Genomic DNA, 11,482 nt, shown 5'->3' with positions numbered 1-11,482 from the left:
TATTTTTTATTACAGAGCAACATATTTGAGTAAAATGTACATTGTTGTTTTATTCTATAAACTACAGACAACATTTCTTCCAAATTCCAAATAAAAATATTGTCATTTAAAGCATTTATTAGCAGAAAATGAGAAATGGCTGAAATAATAAAAAAGATGCAGAGCGTTCAGACTTCAAATAATCCAAAGAAAACAAGTTCATATTCATAAAGTTTTATAAGTTTAGAAATCAATATTTGGTGGAATAACCTTGGTTTTTAATAACAGTTTCCATGCATTTTGGCAGGTTCTCCTCCACCAGTCTTACACATTGCTTAGTGTTCTATTATTGCTGTTCTATTTGTGGGTCAGCATATCTGAGATAATGTTTAGTGATAAGATATTGCTGCAGTGAGTTCATTTAAAGCCTGCATAGGTAAGATAAATGCCTAATACATTATCTACACAGCCCTCAGGCCAAATATGGGATAAGAGCATTCTTTCTGACCGTATTTAGTCATGAGATCCGCCTACTTCCTTTATCTGCCCTGATCCTCATAAAACATGATCCATATAAACATTTTTCAACAGGCTTGTCCTCAGTGTAGAGCTGCAGTACTCTATAAAGGAAGACAATCAGCTGGAGAGCTTGTTTTCCTGGTTGAGGAGAAAAATGGACATTTTCTCGTATGTTTCCGTGACATGGAGTCTGGTGGTGCTGGTGATCACCCTCCTGTATATGTAAGTATTTACACTCATGTTAAAGTTTAACTGTAAGTGCTGCAGGTGAGCCTCTGCAGTGTGTGTGTGTTTGTAGTTAAGTAGTGTGTGTTGTGTTTGTGATCTGTAGTTATGGCGTTTGGCCGTATGGGTTTTTTAAAAAGCTGGGGATCCCGGGACCGAAGCCCTGGCCTTTCTTTGGAACCTTTCTTTCATATACAAAGGTGTGTATCTGCACTGATCAGTTTAGATACTGATGCTGATATTAAAGAAGCTTTTTTGAACTTACTAATTGTGTTCATAAACGTCTGATATCTGTTATAGGGCTTTTACAAATTTGATACAGAGTGTTACAAGAAATATGGAAAGGTTTGGGGGTAAGTAACGTTTCGAATCACATATTTTACATTATTAAGCACTGATTTTCTGAGCTAGGTATTGAATGAAATCTATAAATAATACTTTCTCTGCACCATAACACTTCTTTGCTGGTGCACCAGAATACAGAACAGTAGAGACCATATATATGTACGTCTCTGCATATACTGTATATAAGATACAAACATACAAACATATTGGGACACAACTCTTAATCACTGAATTCAGGTTTTTCATTCAATATAATTTTTACAGATGTATAAAATAAAGCCCCTAGTCTTTACACACATTAGCGAAAGAATAGGTGGCGCTAGAGAGCTCACTGAACTCCAGTGTGGTACTGTAACAGGATTAAGCGTTGAGGAGAAACATGTAGAAATGTGTCCTACGCTCTGCTGATCAATAACTGCAGAGCTCCGCACCTGCTGTGTGAACTGCAAAGAGGGACCGACTCCACACTAAGGACTAAGGGTTTAGAATGGGATAGCATTAAAGCTCCTGTAGATGTAATGTATGTATGTATACAGCTCTAAAATGATGAGTTTCTTTGATCTTACCAAATTGAAAACCTCTGGAATATAATCAAGAGGAAGATGGATGATCCCAAGCCATCAAAACAAACTATACTGCTTATCGTTTTGCACCAAGAGTGGCATAAAGTTGTCCAAAAGCAGTGTGTAAGACTGGCGGAGAAGAACATGCCAAGATGCATGAAAACTGTAATTAAAAACCAGGGTTATTTCACCAAATACTGACTTCTGGACTTTATGAATATGAACTTGCTTTCTTTTTTGTTATTTCAGCCATTTCTCATTTTCTGCAAATAAATGCTCTAAATGACAATATTTTTACTTGGCATTTGGGAGAAATGTTGTCTGTAGTTTATAGAATAAAACAACAATGTTTATTTTACTCAAACGTTTACCAATAAATAGCAAAATCAGAGAAACTGATTCAGAAACTGAAATGATCTCTTAATTTTTTTTTACATATACAGTACATACCATGTAGACAAAATTACTGGCATGGACATATACAGAAAACCTGTATCTCTATAACTGTGGATATTTGTACTATATCTGCCAACTTTGTCATGGCAACATTTAATTGTACTTTGATCATAGCGTATTAGGATAACGTATTCAGCATCTTCCTGAACTTTTAACTGTGTTTTATACATAACCATCTTAGCCAGAACTCATATTTAAAAGCCTTAAAGTGCCTATATGTTGAATCATATTTTAAGAAACTTTAAATATTGACTGACTGATCCTCTGATTAGAAAATACTTTTTTTTACTACATTTACTAAGGAGGATTAAATATTTGGTATATATGCAGTATCTGAGAATTGGATCTGAATGAAGTACAGTTAGTAAATAATTCTGTTTTATAGTAATAAATTGCTGTAATATGAGTATTTATTTTTCTTTTTAAGGATCTTTGATGGAAGGTTGCCAATTCTGATGGTGTCAGATTATGAAATGATCAAATCCATCATGGTGAAAGACTGTTATTCTGTCTTTACTAACAGAAGGGTAAGCTACATGATCTTTTTCACATATCATCATATATCATTATTGTCCTGCAAATACCTTTTATCTTAATTTTTAGCTGTACATATTTTTTTACGTACATATTGGCACCATGCCTAAGATGATTTTTTTCACTGGACAGTAGAGACAGTTACTCCAACAAAATTAGGATACACTTGATTTTGTAAGAAGTAATAAATGAATATGAGGCCCAATACTTCTGCCCATATATTTTCTTTATTTTTTTTTATTAATTCTGGTAAATGGTGCTTTACATTGCTTCAGAATTCCAATAGTTTTGTGTAATTCCAAGTTATATTCTGTGTTTTTCATTCATAAAAAACTAACTAACTATTTAATGTGTTTAGGAAACAAACAAGGATTTGGCCGGACCTTTTGCAGATGGAATATCTATTGTAAAAGATGAGAAATGGAAGAGGATCCGTGCTTCTGTCTCTCCGTTCTTCACAAGTGGAAAACTTAAAGAGGTGCAGCATCACAGTTTCAGTTCAGTTTTATGACCAGAATGAGTTACACCAGTTAGAATATACCATGCTTATTGCTTATTCACAGCAAATCTGCATGAAGAGCAGCTTATTTTATTAATGTCACACATTAAAACTCACAGCGTATATATGTTTGCAAGCACTATTGCTATTTATACGGAAGGTGTGGAAAAAGAATGTTGGCAGGGTGTAAGATAGCAATTAGCATCGCAACGCAGGATCAATAGACAAGAAATGGAAGAAATCTTGAATAAAATACTAACATTTTGAGTTAACTCAAAAAATATCCTTAATCAGTTCATGCTATATATTTATATATATATATTTACAGTGTATTTCAGAAGCTAGATACAGTATTACATTATGTAAGTGATGATATAACTACACTGTTATCAAATTGTATCATGCATAACAAAACACTTGGTTCCACATTTCCTCAAATATTGTCTTGCTGACTTCCCATTAACATGTTCTGTATTGTTTCTCAGATGTTTCTTAAGACTTTTTTTCTCAATCAACCTGATAAAAAAGTCATTCAAACTTTGTTATGCTGGATTTTTTTTACAGTAGCATAATTTAAGGCTTTTTCTTAATAACAACAGTATCTTTAATATATATCAGGTGTATATATATATATTTTTTAAGTATTATTTATATATTTATATTTTCAGTCATTTTGTTTGATATTTTGGTACCTAAAAGCATTTTTCCAATCTGATATTTTGCAGATTTTCCCAATAGCTGAGAAACATGGAGATCGCTTCATTGAGAGCCTGAAAAAGAGAAATCCAGAGGAGGCGGTTAAAATTAAAGAGTGAGTCTCTATCACCATAAATCTGCAAACACACAGCATAAGGTCCTGTAAGATTACATGAATCAGTATTCATTCAGAATTTAATTTACAAGCATTCATTACTGAGCACCAATAAAACAGAAATGGAATAACTGACTGTATGAACTGATGATAATTAAACTGCCTCCAGACTGCAGTAATCTGAGGAGCTCTTTTAATTCAATTTATACTGTTTATAGCCCCCACTTACTGTAAATACTGTCTTCATACTGTTTCATATCAAAACTGAGATTATACCTATTCATTATCTGTTCCTGCAGTTTCTATAAATATCCATAAACATTATTATTAGACAGTGAATGTTTAATAAGATGAGTCTCTTTCTCTTCTTTTTACAGTGTTTTTGCTCCTTACTCGATGGACGTGGTTGCCAGCGCCTCCTTTAGTGTTGATATGGATTCTATAAATAACGCTAACGACCCTTTTGTCGTCCATATTAAGAAATTTTTCAACTTTAGCTTCTTCAGTCCTATTTTCCTGTTGCTGAGTGAGTCATATTCACTCCTATTAATTAATTATGCTTAAAAAACATATATAAAGATAATACAGAACTTTTGTGAATTAATTCTGCAGTAGTCAGACAACATTAAGCAGTTTAATCCCTCCTGTTAACTTTGGGGTCAATTTGACCCCATTCATTGATAAAAGTCTCTAAAAAAAATGGATGACATAGTTTCTGATTCATATTTATTGTCTTTTCTTAATTTAAAAAAGAAAATAAGTAAAAAAATATTTTAATTTAAATGTTTCAATTTGAGTGCATGTTTTATTAAGGCTGTTTTTTTGACATAAAACAAACGAAAAATCAATATGTCACCATGACATTTAGTTTTATAATCTTTCTTTAAATGTCCCTTCACTTTAGGCCCTAACTTATCAATACAATACTTATATAATACCAATAGAATGTTCTAAAAATGCCAGTTCTCATAAACGTAGAGTATAAAATATGAACTTAAACCTGTAGTTTATAAATTCTGTCCCAGTTAAATGATCCTCAGTCTAAATGTTCTAATGTTCTGATTTGTCGTTGTGTTGCAGCTCTGTTTCCCTTCCTTGCTGGACTTTTGGGGAAAATGGGAATAACTCTTTTTTCAAAGTCAGACATGGCGTTTTTCTACGGTGCTCTAAAGAAGTTAAAAGAGCAGAGTAATAGAACTGATAATGTGCGTATTTACTATACATTACACTACATGTATATACAGCTCTGGAAAAAATAAGAGATGAGTTTCTTTGATTTTACTAAATTGAAAACCTCTGAAATATACCGGTAATCAAGAGGTAGATGGATGATCCCAAGTCATCAAACCAAACTGAACTGCTTGAATTTTTAAGCATTTTGAAGTTATCCAAAAGCAGTGTGTAAGACTGGTGGAGGAGAACATGCCAAGATGCATTAAAACTGTGATAAAAACCCAGGGTTATTCCACCTAATATTGATTTCTGAACTTGAATATGAATATGAACTTGTTTGATTTGCATTATTTGTATATATATATTTTTGTTATTTCAGCCATTTCTCATTTTCTGCAAATAAATGCTCTAAATGACAATATTTTTATTTGGAATTTGAGAGAAATGTTTATAAAATAAAACAACAATGTTCATTTTACTCAAACATATACCTATAAATAGCTAAATCAGAAAAACTGAATCAGAAACTGAAGTGGTCTCTTAATTTTTCCAGAGCTGTATATACAAACAAATGTTTATCTCCAATGTAGGAAATAAATAACTTTTGACTAGTACTGTGTACATTTATCAAAATCATATAAATTTGGAAAAAATGCAAACCATTTAATTAATCAGCTCTACCTTTGAACAAACAGCCACAACATTATTTTTCACTCATGTTATAAATATATCTATGTGACATGAAGGTTTCTTGCTTTTAGAAACGAGTGGATTTTCTGAAGCTCATGATCCAGGGCCAGATATCTGATGAGCAGGCTGAGAGCACCTCTGGTGAGCAACCAGTCAAAGGTGAGACCTCAACAAGATCCAGCACACACTCACTGTTTAAAACAGTCATAGACAATACTGGTCCTTGTCCCAAGACTTTTGGATTTTTATATATGGTGCTCTTTCAAAGGTAATTATGGCCTTGTGCAGTGGCGGCTCCGGCCAAATCTCCTAATATTTGATTATGATTATGATGATGTGATTTTATGGTGACCAGTTCAATATGAACAGTTATCTTAGTAGACAATTGTAAAATTGCTCTAGGCAAATAAATCAGCTGACTAACTTTACATTGTCACCCTGTATTACACAATTAGTCTTTTTTCTGGTCAGCTGATGTAGCATTACCCACAGTAATCACTACACAGCAATACGTATGTGTTATAGATACATACTGTACAGTATTTGTGGACTGATACAGGATTTGGTTGTAAATGTCCTCTTGAATAAAATGGTCATTAATAATGGAATCTGGCAGTTTACCCTAAAAAAAGTCACAAACTCTAAACATGGAGAGACTTCACCAACTTTACCATTAACCTTCACATTAATCATTCATTTCAGTCTTTACCATACAGTATTTTACTTTAGGTGCAGCAGATTCAGAAAAAAGATTGTCATCAGGGCTGATGTGCAATAAATAAAAGATGCACATTTAAACATTTGGGGAGATAAAATAAATGCAAATAAATCACAATGCAAAAAAATAATTAAACGTAGAATTTGGCTCATCTGTCTTTAAAAGCAGCAAAGTAATTAATCCCCTCTGATTAGTGGTAACTAGTAACCTTAGCAAACACACTTTACCTAGCTATACAGTTAATGGGAAATCCCAGATGGCTCTGTAATCCCCAATCTGGTTGTAGAACCCATTGAGATTGCATTGCAGAGTCTGAAACTCTGAAAAAGATGGTTAACAATGGTTTCAATGAGAGCTTTCAATCTGTACTGTGGTGAAAGACATGGAGAACGCAACTCAAATCTGATTAGTTTATGATATTTAGAGGCAGGACTGGCTGACTAGAAAAGTCCCAGCTAGCATAACACTGCTTAAATGTTCTAGAAACATTTTCCTCTATCTCACCCTAATTAAAAAAAAGCTTTCCTTCACAGGGTTGACTGATCATGAGATCCTGTCCCAGTCCTTCATTTTCATACTGGGTGGTTATGAGACCACCAGCACCACCCTCACTTTTCTGCTGTATAATCTCGCCACTAATCCCGACTCCTTGGACAAACTGGTTGAAGAAATCGACAAAACGTTTCCTCGTAATGTAAGTATGAATCTTCTCACAACTTCTTCTGCAATATCTCAGTTTGATCTCTAAAGATATTAGAAACAGAAAAATGTAAAAAGTCTGCAGCAGACATTTCACACAATCCCACTTTTTTCTTCACCAGGCTCCAGTTACATATGATGCCCTGATGAAGCTGGAGTATCTGGAAATGGTCATCAATGAGTCGATGCGTCTCCTCCCCACCGCCCCCCGTCTGGAGAGGGTGTGTAAGAAGACCATCGAGCTCAATGGAATCACCATACCTAAAGACACGCTGGTCGCAATCCCCACTTATGTTATGTACAGGGATCCACAGCTGTGGGAATCTCCAGAAGAGTTCAGGCCTGAGAGGTAATCTGTCTCCATCTTACTGCTACAGCTGAGATGATTCTATATGATTAGCTAAAGCACTGTATTCTACTGTAAGACAAGCATGGTTTGTTGATTAAGTTGATTTATATAGAATTCCGGTGTAAAATGGACTTTTGGTGCAGTAAAACACGATAAAAAGTACTTACCTTTGATGAATAGCACACCGCCGTTCTCCCACAGCGTTCTGAGATCCAGAAATTTTAAGAGTTTGTCCAAACACCCTTCAGACTGGGTGACACAGGGCATAATTTGCCCCGCTAAATTGCTTTTTTCACCGTTATCCAGCTCAAAGTAGCTCCACACCTCCTTGCTAGAATCTGGAGAGCCCTGACATTTAAAACGAGGCATTAATAACTTAAAAAGTGCACAAGAAGCTTATTAAAACCACTGTTTAGATCTCATAGCGCTAGCTTCAGCTCTGTGTGCCGCCATCTTTGTACTGATAATGACAGACATATATATACATACATAGATTCCGCATAGCCTGCCTCCTGGTGCCGGCTGCTACGCTATGTGCAGTCTGTATATAAATATATGTCTATGTTATTTTCAGTTCAGTAATGGTGGTGCATGGAGCTGAAGCTAGCATTATGGGATGTAAACAGTGGTTTTAAATAAGCTTCTTGGGCACTTTTTAAGTTATTAATGCCTCGTTTTAAATGTCAGGGCTCTCCGCATTCTAGCAAGGAGGTGTGGAGCTACTTTGAGCTGGGTAAATTATGCCCCGTGTCACCCAGTCTGAAGGGTGTTTGGACAAACTGTTAAAAATTCTGGATCTTTGAATGCTGTAGGAGAACGGAGGTGTGCTATTCATCAAAGGTAAGGACTTTTTATCATGTTTTACTACAGCAAAATTCCGTTTTACACCAAAGTTCTCCTTTAAGGTTTGTTAATTGGTTTGCATGTTTGTTTGTTTTTAGTAAAGTTGTCTAATTAGATTTTACACTGCAGTGAAGAGTCTTTGCTAACAAGCTGGTCTCTCTTATTTCCTCTGTTTACTGAAGGTTTAGTCCCGAGAACAACATCGACCCCTACCTGTTCATGCCGTTCGGTCTCGGGCCGCGTAACTGTGTGGGAATGAGGTTTGCTCAGATGATCATGAAGCTGGTTGTGGTGAAGCTGCTGCAGAACTTCAGCGTAGAGACATGCAAAGAGACACAGGTCAGAAAACTTTGTCTTTATTACCTCATATTTTTCTTTATTTCTCCTACCTTATATTATCTGTCAACTCAACAATTTGTTTTCTTATTTTTGAAGATAACACTAAAAATCAGTGATTGAAGTGGTACCTGTCCGCTCCAGGCTGACATAAATAAGAATTTATAAATATATTATAAATGAGGAGACCAGTAACTGGTAGAAATACTTTATAAATGGGAGTTCTTGTAAGGCTCAGCATGGCATTTGTTTACAGTAAACCCCTTAACAGGCCTTGATCCATATATGGGCTACAAGTGTAGGTGATGTAAAACCCTTTTTCTCTGCAGCGGCCTTTAATAACAGGAAGAACCTTGACGGAAAAGTTGGCATTAAAAGAGGTTAACTCCCACCCTTCAACAAAAAAGTGGCAATCAGCTTGCTATTTATGTTGAGGTCTAGTTGTCACGGCTGCTGCAAGGGAGGATGCGGAGAGCGGACACAAACGCAAGTAATATTTATTAACAACAAGAAACAAAGAAACAATGAACTAAGGGCGCCTAGTGGTCCAGCAGTCTAAAGCTCATGTAGCTTTGCCATCAGGCTGCCGGTACTCTGAGGGAGCAAAATTGGCCCTGCTCCCTCCGGGTGTGTAGATGGAGCTCTCTCCCCACATCACTCCTAGGGTGATGTCCACAGCACAGGGCATCTGTGAGCTGATGGATCAGAACCGAGCTGCTGCGCTTTCCTCCAAGCACACCGTGATGCTACTCGGAAATGCTGTATCGAAAAGAAGCGGTGACTGACCTCACATGTATCGAAGGAAGCATGTGCTAGTCTTCACCCTCCTGGTGTGTTGGGACATTACTGGTGATAGGGGGAGTCCTAATGAGTGGGTTGGGTAATTGGCCGTGTAAATTGGGGAGAAAATGGGAAAAAATAGAAATAAAATTATATAAAAAAAGAAACAATAAACTAAAAACAGGAACATAGAGAACAAACAGGACATAAACTCAACCAAAACAGACATAAAAACAAACAAGAACCAACAATCTAGCACTAAAGACAAAGGGGCTTAAATGCACACACAAGGCAGGAAAGGAAACAAGTAACACCTAGGGACTGGTAATGAGGGGGTGGACCTACAAATGAACACAGGTGAAGAGGTGGAGACATGGAGGAAAAGGTAAACAAACACAGAGAAACACAAGTACAGAAGGAAAAACAAAAGGGAAACAGGGCAAGGACGTGATACTAGTGAAAAAAGCCCCCCTGATATAGAGATCTGTACAAGCGCAGCAGCCAGAACAAACCAACAAATCATGTTTTTTTGGGCATTATTGAGTCAGACAAAACAATTCATGACATTTTTGTCAGATTGTATGAGTGATTTAAAATATGATTTTAAACAGTAATTTGACTTTCAATTTTTCCTGGTCTTGTGTGACTGGAAATAATACTGTTTTCTATTTCCCTCAGAAGCTAAAATTTACCACAACTAGTTTGAAAATCATTAACCTGTGTTTAATTTAACCAGATTTAACAATAATATGTCCATTTTATACTGTTGATAAAAATGCATTATGTGTGTAGCAAAGATAGAAGTTGGACAATACCGTGTGTACCATTGATGTAATGACACAAAAAGATAGAAGTGATAAAAAAACTGTAGAGTAGTACTTCTGCTTTTATTTTTTATTGTTAATGAGTGGGTCTGGACTCACTGGGGGTTGGTGAAACTTTCTCCACTTTCTAAGTTGAAAATCTTGTAGATTGTAGGAGTTTTCTAGATAAAATGTCCTACTTCTAACATGGAAATAACTTTCTGGCATTGTAAAAAAAAATATCAGTGTCATTGTGGACAGGCAGAAAATGATATATAGCACGTAGCATATGTCACATTTTTTTCTATTTAGAGTTACTTCCACTTTTTTAGTTGGACCCTGCTTGTCTTAACTGTGAATCTGTTGTTTCGTTTGTTTCAGATTCCCATTCAGCTCTCCGCTTTCTTCCAGCCCACAGTTCCTGTTACTCTGAAGTTTATACCAAGAGTTCACAAAGAGGAATAACAGAAGAGTTCACTTTGAGCAGCCCATTATAGAGCAGAAGCTATTTAATGTTTTTATTTTTATAATAGAAAAAGCAAGAATGTGCTGATGCAGAAACTGAGAAACTGGGACCTACCTGAATCTGGAGGTGGCTCTTTACATTTTGCCAGAATGTCATGATGAGTGGATTAATAGAAATGCTTCAAAATTATTTGGAATAAAGTCTTTTTACATATTTTTCATTGTCTTGTAATCTTAAATAAATAAAATGTAAAATATTTTAGTGGTGATTACATTTATTTTTACAGGGTGGCATTGTTTTGATAAGCTTCTGCAATGTCACAAGATTTATTTTAATCCAGTGCTGCATTAATTTTTCACCAAGATCTTGCAGCAGCATTGATGATGGTAGAGTCTGACCAACCGCTGCACAAAGCAGCGCTTCTCCATCCAGCACATCCCAAAGATTCTCAATGGTGTTAAGGTCTGGTGAAAAATCCATGTGTGAAAATTATGATCTCATGCTCCCTGAACCCTGAACTCTTTCTCAATTGAGGAGGTCAGCTGACCTCATTCTTTCAGCACATACTGTTGCTAAACCTACACCTGCAGACCAACTGCAGCATCAACCCCACATCTTAGTTAAATACAGGTGGAGAATTTTTTTTTTTAGCCAGGCAGTGTATCATTGTGGGTGATGCCTGACATCATTAGCT

At 35.8% G+C, this 11,482-nt stretch overlaps 1 protein-coding gene across 1 annotated transcript; it reads left to right on the top strand.

The window, feature by feature from the left end:
- The first annotated feature begins 210 nt into the window (after window positions 1–210).
- On the top strand, window positions 211–11,044 carry LOC125780417 (cytochrome P450 3A30-like). Its single transcript, XM_049475502.1, has 13 exons — window positions 211–720; window positions 830–923; window positions 1,024–1,076; window positions 2,515–2,614; window positions 2,980–3,099; window positions 3,846–3,931; window positions 4,309–4,457; window positions 5,012–5,136; window positions 5,866–5,953; window positions 7,046–7,206; window positions 7,334–7,560; window positions 8,586–8,742; window positions 10,704–11,044. Exons 1-13 carry the CDS (start codon window positions 653–655, stop codon window positions 10,785–10,787), a joined length of 1,512 nt encoding a protein of 503 aa, XP_049331459.1. The 5' UTR covers window positions 211–652; the 3' UTR covers window positions 10,788–11,044.
- Window positions 11,045–11,482: the final 438 nt, after the last annotated feature.

This window comes from Astyanax mexicanus, chromosome 3, assembly GCF_023375975.1.
Source record: "Astyanax mexicanus isolate ESR-SI-001 chromosome 3, AstMex3_surface, whole genome shotgun sequence".
In the NCBI taxonomy this organism is placed as follows: domain Eukaryota; kingdom Metazoa; phylum Chordata; class Actinopteri; order Characiformes; family Acestrorhamphidae; genus Astyanax; species Astyanax mexicanus.
This window is presented reverse-complemented; position numbering and strand designations above follow the sequence as displayed.

Excerpts from the sequence above, each read along its gene's own strand:
- LOC125780417 (XM_049475502.1), top strand. The coding sequence starts at position 653 with ATGGACATTTTCTCGTATGTTTCCGTGACATGGAGTCTGGTGGTGCTG. Across the intron at positions 924-1,023 it reads CCTTTCTTTCATATACAAAG|GGCTTTTACAAATTTGATAC; the intron begins GTGTGTATCTGC and ends TATCTGTTATAG. Across the intron at positions 1,077-2,514 it reads AAATATGGAAAGGTTTGGGG|GATCTTTGATGGAAGGTTGC; the intron begins GTAAGTAACGTT and ends TTTCTTTTTAAG.